The 15,695-nt window shown below is 44.1% G+C and overlaps 1 protein-coding gene and 1 long non-coding RNA gene across 2 annotated transcripts; one reads left to right on the top strand and one right to left on the bottom strand.

The window, feature by feature from the left end:
- Nucleotides 1-405: 405 nt before the first annotated feature.
- On the bottom strand, nt 406-835 carry LOC112077450 (uncharacterized). Its single transcript, XR_011478144.1, has 3 exons — nt 781-835; nt 580-611; nt 406-510 (listed from the first exon to the last, which is right to left on the bottom strand). It is a non-coding gene; the product is annotated as an uncharacterized lncRNA (long non-coding RNA).
- A 3,641-nt stretch (nt 836-4,476) lies between these two features.
- LOC112077449 (lysine-specific demethylase phf2-like) lies at nt 4,477-11,886 on the top strand. The gene is made up of 5 exons (XM_024143960.2): nt 4,477-4,613; nt 5,142-5,328; nt 7,841-8,002; nt 11,388-11,475; nt 11,784-11,886. Exons 1-3 carry the CDS (start codon nt 4,525-4,527, stop codon nt 7,970-7,972), a joined length of 408 nt encoding a protein of 135 aa, XP_023999728.2. The 5' UTR covers nt 4,477-4,524; the 3' UTR covers nt 7,973-8,002; nt 11,388-11,475; nt 11,784-11,886.
- The last annotated feature ends 3,809 nt before the right edge of the window (nt 11,887-15,695 follow it).

Genomic DNA, 15,695 nt, shown 5'->3' with positions numbered 1-15,695 from the left:
ACTCACAGCTCTTAGACTTACCCAGAAAGACTCACAGCTCTTAGAGACTGACCCAGAAAGACTCACAGCTGTAATCACTGCCAAAGGTGATTCTAACATGTATTGACTCAGGGGTGTGAATACTATTTCTGTATTTAATTTTCAGTAAATTTGCAAAAAACATTTAAACATGTTTTCATTTTGTCATTATGGGGTATTGTGTTTAGATGGGTGAGGAAAAAAAATCTATTTAATCCATTTTGAATTCAGGCTGTAACACAATGTGTAATAAGTCAAGGGGTATGAATACTTTCTGAAGGCTCTAATGTCATCTATGTTTTACAGCTCTGAGGACATTGTTTTGAAGCTGAACGGCAGTCAGCTGACGATGGACTACCTGGAGGAGGTTGGTTTTAACGAGCCCATCCTGGTTCTGAAGAAGGACGGTCTGGGGATGTCCATGCCCGCTCTTACCTTCTACATCAATGACGTGGAGAACCATGTTGGTATGTATAGTCCTGTCTCTGTCTACTAACAGCTTTAGTAATACTGGGGATGCCACTGCCTGCTCCTACCTTCTACATCAATGACGTGGAGAACCATGTTGGTATGTATAGTCCTGTCTCTGTCTACTAACAGCTTTAGTAATACTGGAGATGCCACTGCCTGCTCCTACCTTCTACATCAATGATGTGGAGAACCATGTTGGTATGTATAGTCCTGTCTCTGTCTACTAACAGCTTTAGTAATACTGGGGATGCCACTGCCGCTCCTACCTTCTACATCAATGATGTGGAGAACCATGTTGGTACGTATAGTCCTGTCTCTGTCTACTAACAGCTTTAGTAATACTGGGGATGTCCACGTTCTACATTTACGTCGGTAAAGACTGAACCTATGTCTCTAAATAACTCATTGTTTTCCTCCTGTAAGGTACGTAGGACGATCTCCTCCATCAGATGTCCCCCCAATCTCTCTTTTTAGAAAATGTTTTTGCTGGTGCCAGCGCACAGCTTTTCATATCCCTCAATCCAGTGCCAGTTGCTACGTTGTCTAAATAACTCTACTGGCTAGTTTGCCTGTCTGTAAAGAGAAGGGCGGGCTGTACGTTGATCATGCTGCTCTGATTGGATAGAGCGATACTGTATTTCTCCATCCATTCGCTTCATAATTTCACATGATCACTTCTCTTGGCCTGATTCTGTCTGATCGTTTAGATTACTTCTGCCTCCTGTTAGCCTGATCATTTAGATTACTTCTGCCTCCTGTTAGTCTGATCATTTAGATTACTTCTTCCTCCTGTTAGCCTGATCATTTAGATTACTTCTGCCTCCCGTTAGACTGATCATTTAGATTACTTCTGTCTCCTGTTAGCCTGATCATTTAGATTACTTTTGCCTGCTGTTAGCCTGATCATTTAGATTACTTCTGCCTCCCGTTAGACTGATCATTTAGATTACTTCTGCTCCTGTTAGACTGATCATTTAGATTACTTCTGCCTCCCGTTAGAGACTGATCATTTAGATTACTTCTGTCTCCTGTTAGTCTGAATCATTTAGATTACTTTTGCCTGCTGTTAGCCTGATCATTTAGATTACTTCTGCCTCCCGTTAGACTGATCATTTAGATTACATTCTGTCTCCTGTTAGCCTGATCATTTAGATTACTTCTGCCTCCCGTTAGACTGATCATTTAGATTACTTCTGCCTCCCGTTAGACTGATCATTTGATTCTTTTGCCTCCTGTTATCTAACATAGGGGCGGCAGGTAGCCTAGTCGTTAGAGCGTTGGGCCAGTAACCGAAAGGGTGCAAGATCAAATCCCCGAGCTGACAAAGGTAAAAATCTATTTCTGCCCTTGAACAAGGCAGTTAACCCACTGTTCTTAGGCCGTCATTGTAAATAAGAATTTGTTCTTAACTGACTTGCCTAGTTAAATAAAGGTTAAATATACAAATAAATAACAAGCGGGGCGAGGGAGGTAAAAAAATATGAAATGCTGATTATGCTGATCACGTTGGACAACCAAACAATCATGTCCTGCATTTTGTCAACACATTCATGGACATTCCAACCTGTCCAGTCAGACATTCCAACCTGTCCCAGTCAGACATTCAACCTGTCCCAGTCAACATTCCAACTTCTCAGTCAGACATCAACTGTCCGTCAGACATTCCAACCTGTCCCAGTCAGACATTCCAACCTGTCCCAGCCAGACCTTTCAACCTGTCCAGTCAGACATTCAACCTGTCCCAGTCAGACATTCCAACCTGTCCCAGTCAGACATTTCAACCTGTCCCAGCAGACATTCCAACCTGTCCCAGTCAGACATTCCAACTGTCCCGTCAACATTCAACCTGTCCAGTCAGACATTCCAACCTGTCCCAGTCAGACATTCCAACCTGTCCCAGTCAGACATTCCAACCTGTCCCAGTCAGACATTCCACCTGTCCAGTCAGAATTCCAACTGTCTCAGTCAGACATTCAACCTGTCCCAGTCAGACATTCCAATGTCCCAGTCAGACATTCCAACCTGTCCCATTCAGACATTCCAACCTGTCCCAGTCAGACATTCCAACCTGTCCAGTCAGACATTCCAACATGTCCCAGTCAGACATTCCAACCTGTCCCAATCAGACATTCAACCTGTCTCAGTCAGACATTCCAACCTGTCTCAGCCAGACATTCCAACCTGTCCAGTCAGACATCCCAACCTGTCCCAGTCAGACATCCCAACCTGTCCCAGTCAGACATTCCAACCTGTCCCAGTCAGACATTCCAACCTGTCCAGTCAGACATTCCAACCTGTCCCAGTCAGACATTCCAACCTGTCCCAGTCAGACATTCCAACCTGTCCCAGTCAGTCTGTACTTCTCCTGTTTATACTGAGCAGCCTAGTTAGCAAACATCTGTTACTTCTCCTGCTTTATACTGAGCAGCCTAGTTAGCAACACATCTGTTACTTCTCCTGCTTTATACTGAGCAGCCTAGTTAGCAACACATCTGTTACTTCTCCTGCTTTATACTGAGCAGCCTAGTTAGCAACACATCTGTTACTTCTCCTGCTTTATACTGAGCAGCCTAGTTAGCAACACATCTGTTACTTCTCCTGCTTTATACTGAGCAGCCTAGTTAGCAACACATCTGTTACTTCTCCTGCTTTATACTGAGCAGCCTAGTTAGCAACACATCTGTTACTTCTCCTGCTTTATACTGAGCAGCCTAGTTAGCAACACATCTGTTACTTCTCCTGCTTTATACTGAGCAGTCTAGTTAGCAACACATATGTTACTTCTCCTGCTTTATACTGAGCAGCCTAGTTAGACACATCTGTTACTTCTCCTGCTTTATACTGAGCAGCCTAGTTAGCAACACATCTGTTACTTCTCCTGCTTTATACTGAGCAGCCTAGTTAGCAACACATCTGTTACTTCTCCTGCTTTATACTGAGCAGCCTAGTTAGCAACACATCTGTTTTCTCCTGCTTATACTGAGCAGCCTAGTTAGCAACACACTGTTACTTCTCCTGCTTTATACTGAGCAGCCTAGTTAGCAACACATCTGTTACTTCTCCTGCTTTATACCGAGCAGCCTAGTTAGCAACACATCTGTTACTTCTCCTGCTTTATACTGAGCAGCCTAGTTAGACACATCTGACACTTCTCCTGCTTTATACTGAGCAGCCTAGTTAGCAACACATCTGTTACTTCTCCTGCTTTATACTGAGCAGCCTAGTTAGCAACACATCTGTTACTTCTCCTGCTTTATACTGAGCAGCCTAGTTAGCAACACATCTGTTACTTCTCCTGCTTTATACTGAGCAGCCTAGTTAGCAACACATCTGACACTTCTCCTGCTTTATACTGAGCAGCCTAGTTAGCAACAATCTGTACTTCTCCTGCTTATACTGAGCAGCCTAGTTAGCAACACATCTGTTACTTCTCCTGCTTTATACTGAGCAGCCTAGTTAGCAACACATCTTGTTACTTCTCCTGCTTTATACTGAGCAGCCTAGTTAGCAACACATCTGTTACTTCTCCTGCTTTATACTGAGCAGTACTGTAGCAACACATCTGTTTCTTCTCCTGCTTTATACTGAGCAGCCTAGTTAGCAACACATCTGTTACTTCTCCTGCTTTATACTGAGCAGCCTAGTTAGCAACACATCTGTTACTTCTCCTGCTTTATACTGAGCAGCCTAGTTAGCAACACATCTGTTACTTCTCCTGCTTTATACTGAGCAGCTAGTTAGCAACACATCTGTTACTTCTCCTGCTTTATACTGAGCAGCCTAGTTAGCAACACATCTGTTACTTCTCCTGCTTTATACTGAGCAGCCTAGTTAGCAACACATCTGTTACTTCTCCTGCTTTATACTGAGCAGCCTAGTTAGCAACACATCTCATCAACTCAGCCATTTAAAGACCTGCTCACATTGATTTTCTGGTGTCTTTTATGTATAATGAAGTTCCTTTGAACTGTTTGTATTCCGGGTCCAGACGTGGGTGTGGATGTGATAGATGTGACCAAGCAGACTGACAGTAAGATGAAGCTCAAGGATTTTGTAGATTACTACTACAGCACCAGCAGGAAGAAAGTGTTAAACATTATCAACCTCGAGTTCTTTGACAAAAGGTAGGTACACACCTGAGAGGTACACACACCTGAGAGGTACACACACCTGAGAGGTACACACACCTGAGAGGTACACACACCTGAGAGGTACACACACTGAGAGGTACACACACCTGAGAGGTACACACACTGAAGGTACACACACCTGAGAGGTACACACACCTGAGAGGTACACACACCTGAGAGCGTACACACCTGAGCGGTAACACACCTGAGGGTACACACACCTGAGAGGTACACACACCTGAGAGGTACACACACCTGAGAGGTACACACACCTGAGAGGTACACCACCACCTTGAAGGTACACAACCTGAGAGGTACAACACCTGAGAGGTAACACACCTGAGCGGTACACACACCTGAGCGGTACACACACCTGAGAGGTACACACACCTGAGAGGTACACACTCTCTCTTTCTGTCCCTCTCTCTCTGACTCTCTCTCTCTCTGCTCTCTATCTCTCTCTCTCTCTCTCTCTTCTCTTTCTCTCCCTCTCTCCCTCTCTCCCTCTCACACCTCTCTCAGGATGGACAGTATAGTGGAGAGCCCTCAGATTGTGCGGAGGTTGTCGTGGGTAGAGAACTACTGGCCAGACGATGCTCTCCTGGGGAAACCTAAAGTGACTAAGTACTGTCTGATCGGTGTTAAAGACAGCTACACCGACTTCCACATCGAGTGTGGAGGGGCCTCCGTCTGGTACCACGTACTCAAGGTATGACACGCTTAATAACCTTATTGATGAATTCACTTTATTTATTAAGGTACTGTAATTTCTGGTACAACATACTCAAGGTTTTAATGTGATTTATTAGGATCCCCATTAGCCAACGCCAATGGTGACAGCTACGCAGGTTTACTGGGGTCTGATCACATAATTAAAAAGACATTACAGACAAAATACTTTACAATTTACATACATTTAAATGTAGTGTACATTAACATCTTGTGTGTGTGTGTGTGTGTGTGTGTGTGTGTGCATTTATCAGTTACACATACATGTCAGTACACACAACAAGTAGGTCACATGGGGGAGAGGTGTGGCTTCATTTTGTTAAACCAGGTTTGCTGTTCACTTGAGCAATATGAGATGGAACGGAGTTCCATTCACTCATGGCTCTGTATAATACTGTACGTTTCCCTGAATTTGTTCTGGACCTGGGGACTGAAAAGTCCATGTGGCATGTCTGGTGGGGTAAGTGTGTGTGTCAGTGCTGTGTGTAAGTTGTCTATGCAAAACATTTGGAATTTCCAACACATAAAATGTTCTTATAAAAACAAGAAGTGTCACAGTCAGTCTCTCCTCAACTCTCAGCCAAGAGAGACTGGCACGCATAGTGTTAATATCAGTCCTCTGATTACAATGAAGAGCAAGACGTGCCGCTCTGTTATGGGCCAGCTGCAGCTTAACTAGGTCTTTCCTTGCAGCACTGGACCACACGACTGGACAATAATCAAGATCAGACAAAACTAGAGCCTGCAGAACTTGCTTTTTGGAGTGTGGTGTCAAAACGCAGAGCATCTCTTTATTACGGACTGACCTCTCCCCATCTTTACAACCATTCAATCTACAGTGCAAAAACATGTTTTTAGACAAATTGAATTATCAAATTTCAGTAAGTATTCAGACCCTTTACTCAGTACTTTGATGAAGCACCTTTGGTTGTGATTACAGCCTCAAGTCTTCTTGGGTGTGACGCTACAAGCTTGGCACACCTGTATTTGGGGAGTTTCTCCCATTCTTCTCTGTAGATCCTCTCAAACTCTGTCAGCTCTGTGAGGCTGTAATCGCTGCCAAAGGTACTTCAACAAAGTACTGAGTAAAGGGTTTGGATACTTATGTAAGTATGATATTTCAGTTTTTATATTTAATAAATTAGCAAAAAAAAATATTCTGATTCTGAGATTCTGCAATTCCGTCTACAACCATGTTGTTCAGCCTTGATTGTCTTTCGAGATAATCTGATTTCTCCGTCATTGTTGTCATCATTGATTCTTTTACAGAACTGATGTCCTCTCAATGACTTACAGATTACTGTCATCTTGCCATTCTCCTGTTTTAACTCACCGAGCTGAACCTGGGAGAACTGCAAACTGTTCTTCAGGTCCTGGACCTCTCTGGTCAGGTCCTCCATTCTTTTATTAGTAGAATCCACCAGTATTGTTCTTCAGGTCCTGGAACTCTCTGGTCAGGTTGTCCATTCTTTTATTAGTTGACTCCACCAGTATTTGGACAAAACACTTGAAACTATTTTCTTGTTGTTGAAACCAACTGCTTTTAGAACTATTTTGTTAGTTTAAAAGATCCTTCACCTGTGACAGAGAGACACCACTGTCCTCAACGGTACTCCTGCCAGCTTTGGTCTTTGTCATGGTAACAACGTAGGTTACAGGGCAGGTCAGAGGGAAGATTGAAAACAACAACAAATAGCAGGGATCTAGACAGCCACAAGCCCGGGACAATCCACAGTCCCAGCCACAATGGCTAACAACACCCTCAAGGAAACCCTGCTAGCTTGATAGGCAGCTAGCTAGGAGCTAGGCTAGCTTCTACACCAAACAGCTGCTCAGACCCGGCCTTGGTCGGCAGGATCACTGGACAGATAGTAGCGGTCCCAGCAACTGATGCCAACCACGTCGCAAGATCCAAACTCAAAAGGTAGCTAACTACTAACCAAACTTGTTCAATAGACTTTCAAAACTTTCCAAGACAACAAATCCTCCCTCATTCCGCGTTCAACGGGAAATGTACACCTTTTCCAATGCACTTCTCAAGGAAGAATACTCGAGGTGTATTAGAAAGCATTGCTGCATAGCAAGAATGAAATTAGCCGTAGAATGAATAGGAACGAGTCCTGGACATGTATTCACAAAGTGTCTCCGAGTTGTGGTGCTGATCTAGGATCAGTGTTGCCTTTTAGATCCTAATGAATGAGATTACACGGACAGGGGGGACTTGATCTCAGATCAGTGTTGCCTTTTAGATCCTAATGAATGAGATTACACGGACCGGGGGGACTTGATCCCAGATCAGTGTTGCCTTTTAGATCCTATGAATGAGATTAACGGACCGGGGGGACTTGATCCAGATCAGTGTTGCCTTTTAGATCCTAATGAATGAGATTACAACGGACCCGGGGGACTTTGATCCCAGATCAGTGCTGCTACAGGCCCTGATGTTGTAAGGAACTCTTGTTCTGTCTTGATGTTGTTGTTGCTGTTTCCAGGGAGAGAAGATCTTCTTCCTGATCAAGCCCACGTCAGCTAACCTATCGTTGTACGAGCGCTGGAGGTCCTCAGCCAATCACACAGAGATGTTCTTCGCGACCAGGTGGACAAGTGTTACAAGTGCACTCTGAAGCAGGGACAGACCCTATTCATACCATCAGGTTAGTGCACTCTGAAGCAGGGACAGACCCTATTCATACCATCAGGTTAGTGCACTCTGAAGTAGTGTTCATACCATCAGGTTAGTGCACTCTGAAGTAGTGTTCATACCGTCAGGTTAGTGCACTCTGAAGTAGTGTTCATACCACAGGTTAGTGCACTCTGAAGCAGGGACAGACCCTATTCATACCGTCAGGTTAGTGCACTCTGAAGTAGTGTTCATACCATCAGGTTAGGGCACTCTGAAGTAGTGTTCATACCATCAGGTTAGTGCACTCTGAAGTAGTGTTCATACCATCAGGTTAGTGCACTCTGAAGTAGTGTTCATACCGTCAGGTTAGTGCACTCTGAAGTAGTGTTCATACCATCAGGTTAGTGCACTCTGAAGTAGTGTTCATACCATCAGGTTAGTGCACTCTGAAGCAGGGACAGACCCTATTCATACCATCAGGTTAGTGCACTCTGAAGCAGGGACAGACCCTATTCATACCATCAGGTTAGTGCACTCTGAAGTAGTGTTCATATAGGTTAGTGCACTCTGAAGTAGTGTTCATACCGTCAGGTTAGTGCACTCTGAAGTAGTGTTCATACCATCAGGTTAGTGCACTCTGAAGTATTGTCATACCATCAGGTTAGTGCACTCTGAAGTAGTGTTCATACCGTCAGGTTAGTGCACTCTGAAGTAGTGTTCATACCGTCAGGTTAGTGCACTCTGAAGCAGGGACAGACCCTACTTTTGATTCTAAAGTTGGGTCTGTCCCTGCTTCAGACCTGTTTTGATGTTGTCACATTGGGAATAGAATCAGACTTGTTCTGAAGTTGTCATGGGAATAGAATCAGACCTGTTTGATGTTGCACATTGGGAATAGAATCAGACCTGTTCTGAAGTTGTCACATTGGGAATAGAATCAGACTGTTCTGATGTTGTACATTTGGAATAGAATCAGACCTGTTTTGATGTTGTCACATTGGGAATAGAATCAGACTGTTCTGATGTTGTCACATTGGGAATAGAATCAGACCTGTTCTGATGTTGTCACATTGGGAATAGAATCAGACCTGTTCTGATGTTGTCACATTGGGAAATAGAATCAGACCTGTTCTGATGTTGTACATTGGGAATAGAATCAGACCTGTTTTTGATGTTGTCACATTGGGAATAGAATCAGACGTTTCTGATGTTGTCACAATTGGGAATAGAATCAGACCTGTTCTGATGTTGTCACATTGGGAATAGAATCAGACCTGTTTCTGATGTTGTCCAACATTGGGAATAGAATCAGACCTGTTCTGATGTTGTCACATTGGGAATAGATCAAGACCTGTTCTGATGTTGTCACATTGGGAATAGAATCAGACCTGTTTCTGATGTTGTCACATTGGGAATAGATCAGACCTTTCTGATGTTGTCACATGGGAATAGAATCAGATCTGTCTGAAGTTGTCACATTGGGAATAGAATCAGACCTCTTCTGATGTTGTCACATTGGGAATAGAATCAGACTGTTCTATGTTGTCACATTGGGAATAGAATCAAGACCTGTTCTGATGTTGTCACATTGGGAATAGAATCAGACCTGTTCTGATGTTGTCACATTGGGAATAGAATCAGACCTGTTCTGATGTTGTCACATTGGGAATATAATCAGACTGTTTTGATGTTGTCACATTGGGAATAGAATCAGACCTTTTCTGATGTTGTCACATTGGAATAGAATCAGACCTGTTTCTGATGTTGTCACATTGGGAATAGAATCAGACCTGTTTTGATGTTGTCACATTGGGAATAGAATAGACCTGTTTTGATGTTGTCACATTGGGAATAGAATCAGACTTTTTGAGTTGTCACATTGGAATAGAATCAGACCTGTTCTGATGTTGTACAATTGGGAATAGAATCAGACCTGTCTGAATGTTGTCACATGGAATAGAATCAGACCTGTTCTGATGTTCACATTGGAATAGAATCAGACCTGTTCTGATGTTGTCAACATTGGGAAGAAATCAGAACCTTGTTCTGACTGTTGTCACATTGGGAATAGAATCGACTTCTGATTGTCCACATGGATAATAGATTTCGATTTCACATGGGAATAGAATCAGACCTTTTCTGTTGTCACATTGGAATAGAATCAGACCTGTTCTGATGTGGTCACATTGGGAATAGAAATCAGACTTTTCTGATGTTGTCACATTGGAATAGAATCAGACTCTGTTCTGATGTTGTCACATTGGAATAGAATCAGACCTGTTCTGATGTTGTCACATTGGGAATAGAATCAGACCTGTTCTGATGTTGTCACATTGGGAAATAAGAATCAAGAACCTGTTTTCTGATGTTGTCACATTGGGAATAGAATCAGACCTGTTCTGATGTTGTCACATTTGGGAATAAGATCAGACCTTTCTGATGTTGTCACCATTGGATAGAATCAGACCTGTTTCTGATTTGTCACATCGGAAAGAATCAGACCTTCTTCTGATGTTTCACAATTGGAATAGAATCAGACCTGTTCTGATGTTTCACATTGGAATAGAATCAGACCTTTTCTGATGTTGTCACATTGGGAATAGAATCAGACCTGTTCTGATGTTGTCACATTGGAATAGAATCAGACCTGTTCTGATGTTGTCACATTGGAATAGAATCAGACCTGTTCTGATGTTGTCACATTGGGAATAGAATCAGACCTTTCTGATGTTGTCACATTGGGAATAAAATCAGATCTGTTCTGAAGTTTCCACATGGAATAGAATCAGACCTGCTTCATGATGATTGTCACATTGGAATAGAATCAGACCTGTTCTGATGTTGTCACATTGGGAATAGAATCAAACCCTGTTCTGATGTTGTTCACATTGGGAAAGAATCAGACCTTTCTGATGTTGTCACATTGGGAATAGAAATCAGACCTGTTTCTGATGTTGTCACATTGGGAATAGAATCAGACCTGTTCTGATTTTGTCACAATTGGAATAGAATCAGACCTGTCTGATGTTGTCACATTGGAATTCAGAATCAGACCTGTTTCTGATGTTGTCACATTGGAAAAGAATCAGACCTGTTCTGATGTTGTCACATTGGGAATAGAATCAAGACCTTTCTGATGTTGTCACATTGGGATAGATCAGACCTCTTCTGATGTTGTCACATTGGGAATAGAATCAAGACCATTTTCTGATGTTGTCACATTGGAATAGAATCAGACCTTTCTGATGTTGTCACATTGGGAATAGAATCAGACCTGTTCTGATGTTGTCACATTGGGAATAGACAGAACAGACCTGTTCTGATGTTGTCACATTGGGAATAGAATCAGACCTGTTCTGATGTTGTCACATTGGGAATAGAAGTACAGAATGTGTTTATACTGTGTCTGTTTCCAGGTTGGATCAATGCAGTTCTGACTCCAGTGGACACTCTGGCCTTTTCTGGACACTTTGTCCACAACCTGAGTGTTGAGATGCAGATGAGGTGAGCACATCATTAGTATCAATGAGGACCTCCTGTAGCTAAGACTGTAGTTTTGAAGGTCAACTGCACTTCCTGACTTGGCCTAGTTTTTCATTAAGAAATGGTCATATTGGTCCCATTCCTTGAATGGGATTTGTGCTAAAATGCTAAAATGTTAGCATGTGGAAACCGTGCCAGGGAACCTAAACCAAATCATGAATTGCTGTCATATCTTGTCCATAGACTGCTTACAGGGTAAGGAAACCAACATGTAATTTTAGGTGAACTATCCCTTTAAAAAATAATGAAAAGTGTGTTTTCTTCTCCAGAGCGTATGAGGTGGAGAAGCGTCTGAAGGTCAACTGTCTGACTCCGTTCCCCAACTTTGAGACGGCCTGCTGGTATGTGGGACGCCACCTGCTGGAGAGATTCAAAGGTACATCAACTATTAGGCTTTTAGGTTTGGTTTCAGTCGTCTTCTTCCTCTGCGTTCCTTTTCCTGTGCTTGTGATGCGTTTCCTGTTCCCCTCGTGGTGCTTGTCTCCTGTTCCTCTAGTGGTGTATAGCGTGTGTCCTTCCTACGGTCTGCTCAGCAGATGAGGAGATGGATACTCTAATATTATTACTGTCATTAAACGTCTGCGTGGCGTGGTTCACAGTTGATTATGTTCAAAAGGCCTGGCACAGTTACAATCACTAGTTCTCTGCTCTCTCGCTGTGTGTTTTAACTCCTCTCGGCTGGCCGGACAGCTCTGTTTACGTTTCCACTGAAGGTTTTTCCTCTCTGCTGTAATATGGCCAGATTGCCTTCTACTGATCCCATTGCCAACATAGTGTATGGGCTCTGGTCAGTAGTTATGTAGGGAATAAGGTGTCATGTGGGATGCAGACTATAAGACCACAGTGGTTTATATCCCATTATTCTCTTATGGAGGTGAAACATACAGGTATTTTCTCTGTGTGTTCGTCAAATCGGGTATTTATCCCCTTATTTTCTCATGGAGGTGAAATGATCCCCAATTCTACACGACAGAAAACCATGTCCGTTCTGCACATCTGTATCATATCTGTTGTCTACATAATCAGAACGTTCAGTAATGTTGCACCCCGATGAACAGACCACAGGTAGAGCTATACCTTTACCCCACCTTAACCCTTCCCACCTGGCCAGGGTTCCATCTACTTTCTCTGCCTCTCTTTGCGTGAAGCTACAGGACTGTTTCGCTAGCACACACTGGAATATGTTCCGGTATTCATCCGATAACATTGAGGAGGGTACCACATCAGTCACCGGATTCATTAATAAGTACATCGACGATGCAGTCCCCACAGTGACATAAACTCAGCAAAAAATGAAACGTCCCTTTTTCAGGACCCTGTCTTTCAAAGAAAAGTTCATTAAAATCCAAATAACTTCACAGATCTTCATTGTAAAGAGTTTAAACACTGTTTCCCATGCTTGTTAAATGAACCATAAACAATTCATGAACATGCAACTGTAAAACGGTCGTGAAGACACGAACAGCTTAAAGACGGTAGGCAATTAAGGTCACAGTTATGAAAACTTAGGACACTAAAGAGGCCTTTCTACTGACTCTGAAAAACACCAAAAGAAAGATGCCCAGGGTCCCTGCTCATCTGCGTGAACGTGCCTTAGGTATGCTGCATGGAGGCATGAGGACTGCAGATATGGCCAGGGAAATAAATTGCAATGTCCGTACTGTGAGACGCCTAAGCACATGCGCTACCACGGGATCGACAGGCACGGGACAGCTGATCGTGCCTCGCTCAGTGACAGATGCACGTGTAACACCTGCACAGGATCGGGTAGCACTCTGAAACATGTCTCCATCCCTTGCGGGAGCAGGTACATGGGAGGCCAAATCAACAACTGCTCTCGCACGTTAAGCGCGAACAACGCCACAATCCTCCTACTCACGTGCTCCAGTCTGTGCTTTCCGCTAATCAGGGGGTTTCGAGAGAGTGCTGGACTGAGGCATGTAGGAGACTCTGGTTGTAAGGCAGGTCTAACAGACCCATCCACCGTGCAACAACGTCGGCGCTTAGGGTCAGTACACAGGAACCACACCGTCGCTGGAACGCAGACGGACTGGCAAAAGAGTGCTCTTCACTTACGGTGTCGCGGTTTGTCTCACGAGGTGGTGTTGATTCGTGTTATTCGTCAAAGGATTGAGCGTTCACAACGAGGCCTGTACTCTGGAGCGGGATAGATTTGGAGGTGGGGGGTCGTCATGGTCTGGGGCGATGTTTCAAGCAGCACCATCGGACTGAGCTGTTGTCATTGCAGGCAATCTCAATGCTCTGCGTTAACAGGGAAGACATTCCTCCTCTCTCATGTGGTACTCTTCCTGCAGGCTCATCCTGCAGGAGCCTCCAGCATGACAATGCCACCAGCCATACTGCTCGTTCTTGTGTGTGATCTCCTGCAATACAAGGAATGTCAGTGTTTTGCCATGGCCAGCAAAGAGCTCGGATCTCAATCCCATTGAGCACGTTTGGACCTGTTGGATCGGAGGGTGAGGGCTAGGGCATTCCCTCCAGAAATGTCTGGGAACTTGCAGGTGTCTTGGTGGAAGAGTGGGGTAACATCTCACAGCAAGAAACTGGCAAATCTGGTGACAGTCATTGAGGAGGAGATGCACTGCAGTACTTAATGCAGCTAGTGGCCACACCAGATACTGACTGTTACTTTTGATTTTATATTTTTATATTTTTATCAATTTTACCCCCTTTTTCTCCCCAATTTCGTGGTATCCAATTGTTAGTAGTTACTATCTTGTCTCATCGCTACAACTCCATTACGAAGGTCGGAAAGCCGTGCGTCCTCCGAAACACAACCCAACCAAGCCGCACTGCTTCTTAACACAGCGCGCATCCAACCCGGAAGCCAGCCGCACCAATGTGTCGGAGGAAACACCGTGCACCTGGCGACCTTGGTTAGCGTGCACTGCGCCCGGACCGCCACATGAGTTGCTGGTGCGCGATGAGACAAGGATATCCCTACCGGCCAAACCCTCCCTAACCCGGACGACGCTAGGCCAATTGTGCGTCGCCCCACGGACCTCCCGGTCGCAGCCGGCTGCGACAGAGCCTGGGCGCGAACCCAGTTTCAAGTTCCTTGGTGTCCACATCACCAACGTGAAGAGGGCACGACTACACCTTTTCCCCCTCAGGAAACTGAAAAGATTTGGCATAGGTCCCCAGATCCTCAAAAAGTTCTGCAGCTGCACCACCGAGAGCATCTTGACCGGTTGCATCACCGCCTGGTATGGTAACTGCTCGGAATCTGACCATAAGGCGCTACAGAGGGTAGTGCATACAGCCCAGTACATCACTGGGGCCAAGCTTCCTGCCATCCAGGACCTCTATACCAGGCGGTGTCAGAGGAAAGCCCAAACAATTTTCAGACTCCAGTCATCAAGTCATAGACTGTTTTCTCTGCTACCGCACGGCAAACGGTACCGGAGCGCCAAGTCTAGGACCGAAAGGCTCCTTAACAGCTTCTACCCCAAAGCCATAAGACTGCTGAACAACTAATCAAATGGCCACCAGACTATTTACATTGACCCCCCCTCCATTTGTTTTTTACACTGCTGCTACTCACTGTTTATTATCTATGCATAGTCACTTTACCCCTACCTACATGTACAAATTACCTCTAACCTGTACCCCCGCACACTGACTCGGTACCGGTACCCCCTGTATATAGCCTCGTTATTGTTATGTTATTGTGTTACTTTTGATAATTTTTTACTTTAGTTTATTTGGTAAATATTTTCTTAACTCTTCTTGAACTTCACTGTTGGTTAAGGGCTTGTAAGTAAGCATTTCACAGTTAGGTCTATTCGGTGCATGTGACAAATAAAGTTTGATTTGATATGATAGAATGGCAGTACAAGGGACTCTACTATTCTCTTCACCAAGTCCACTGCAACAGCTACATTACGGCCTGGCAGATGGCTTCCATGTGACCCCTTTATCACATACACTTTTAACCTAAACTGCTGTCCTTTCCAAACACTAGTATCTGTAAAGTTACCATACGGTTCAGTAGTATCTGCAAAGTGACCCATACGGTTCAGTAGTATCTGTAAAGTGACCCATACGGTTCAGTAGTATCTGTAAAGTGACCATACGGTTCAGTAGTATCTGTAAAGTTACCATACGGTTCAGTAGTATCTGTAAAGTGACCATACGGTTCAGTAGTATCTGTAAAGTTG

Source organism: Salvelinus sp. IW2-2015, unplaced genomic scaffold (genome assembly GCF_002910315.2).
Source record: "Salvelinus sp. IW2-2015 unplaced genomic scaffold, ASM291031v2 Un_scaffold4577, whole genome shotgun sequence".
Taxonomy (NCBI): Eukaryota; Metazoa; Chordata; class Actinopteri; order Salmoniformes; family Salmonidae; genus Salvelinus; species Salvelinus sp. IW2-2015.
This window is presented reverse-complemented; position numbering and strand designations above follow the sequence as displayed.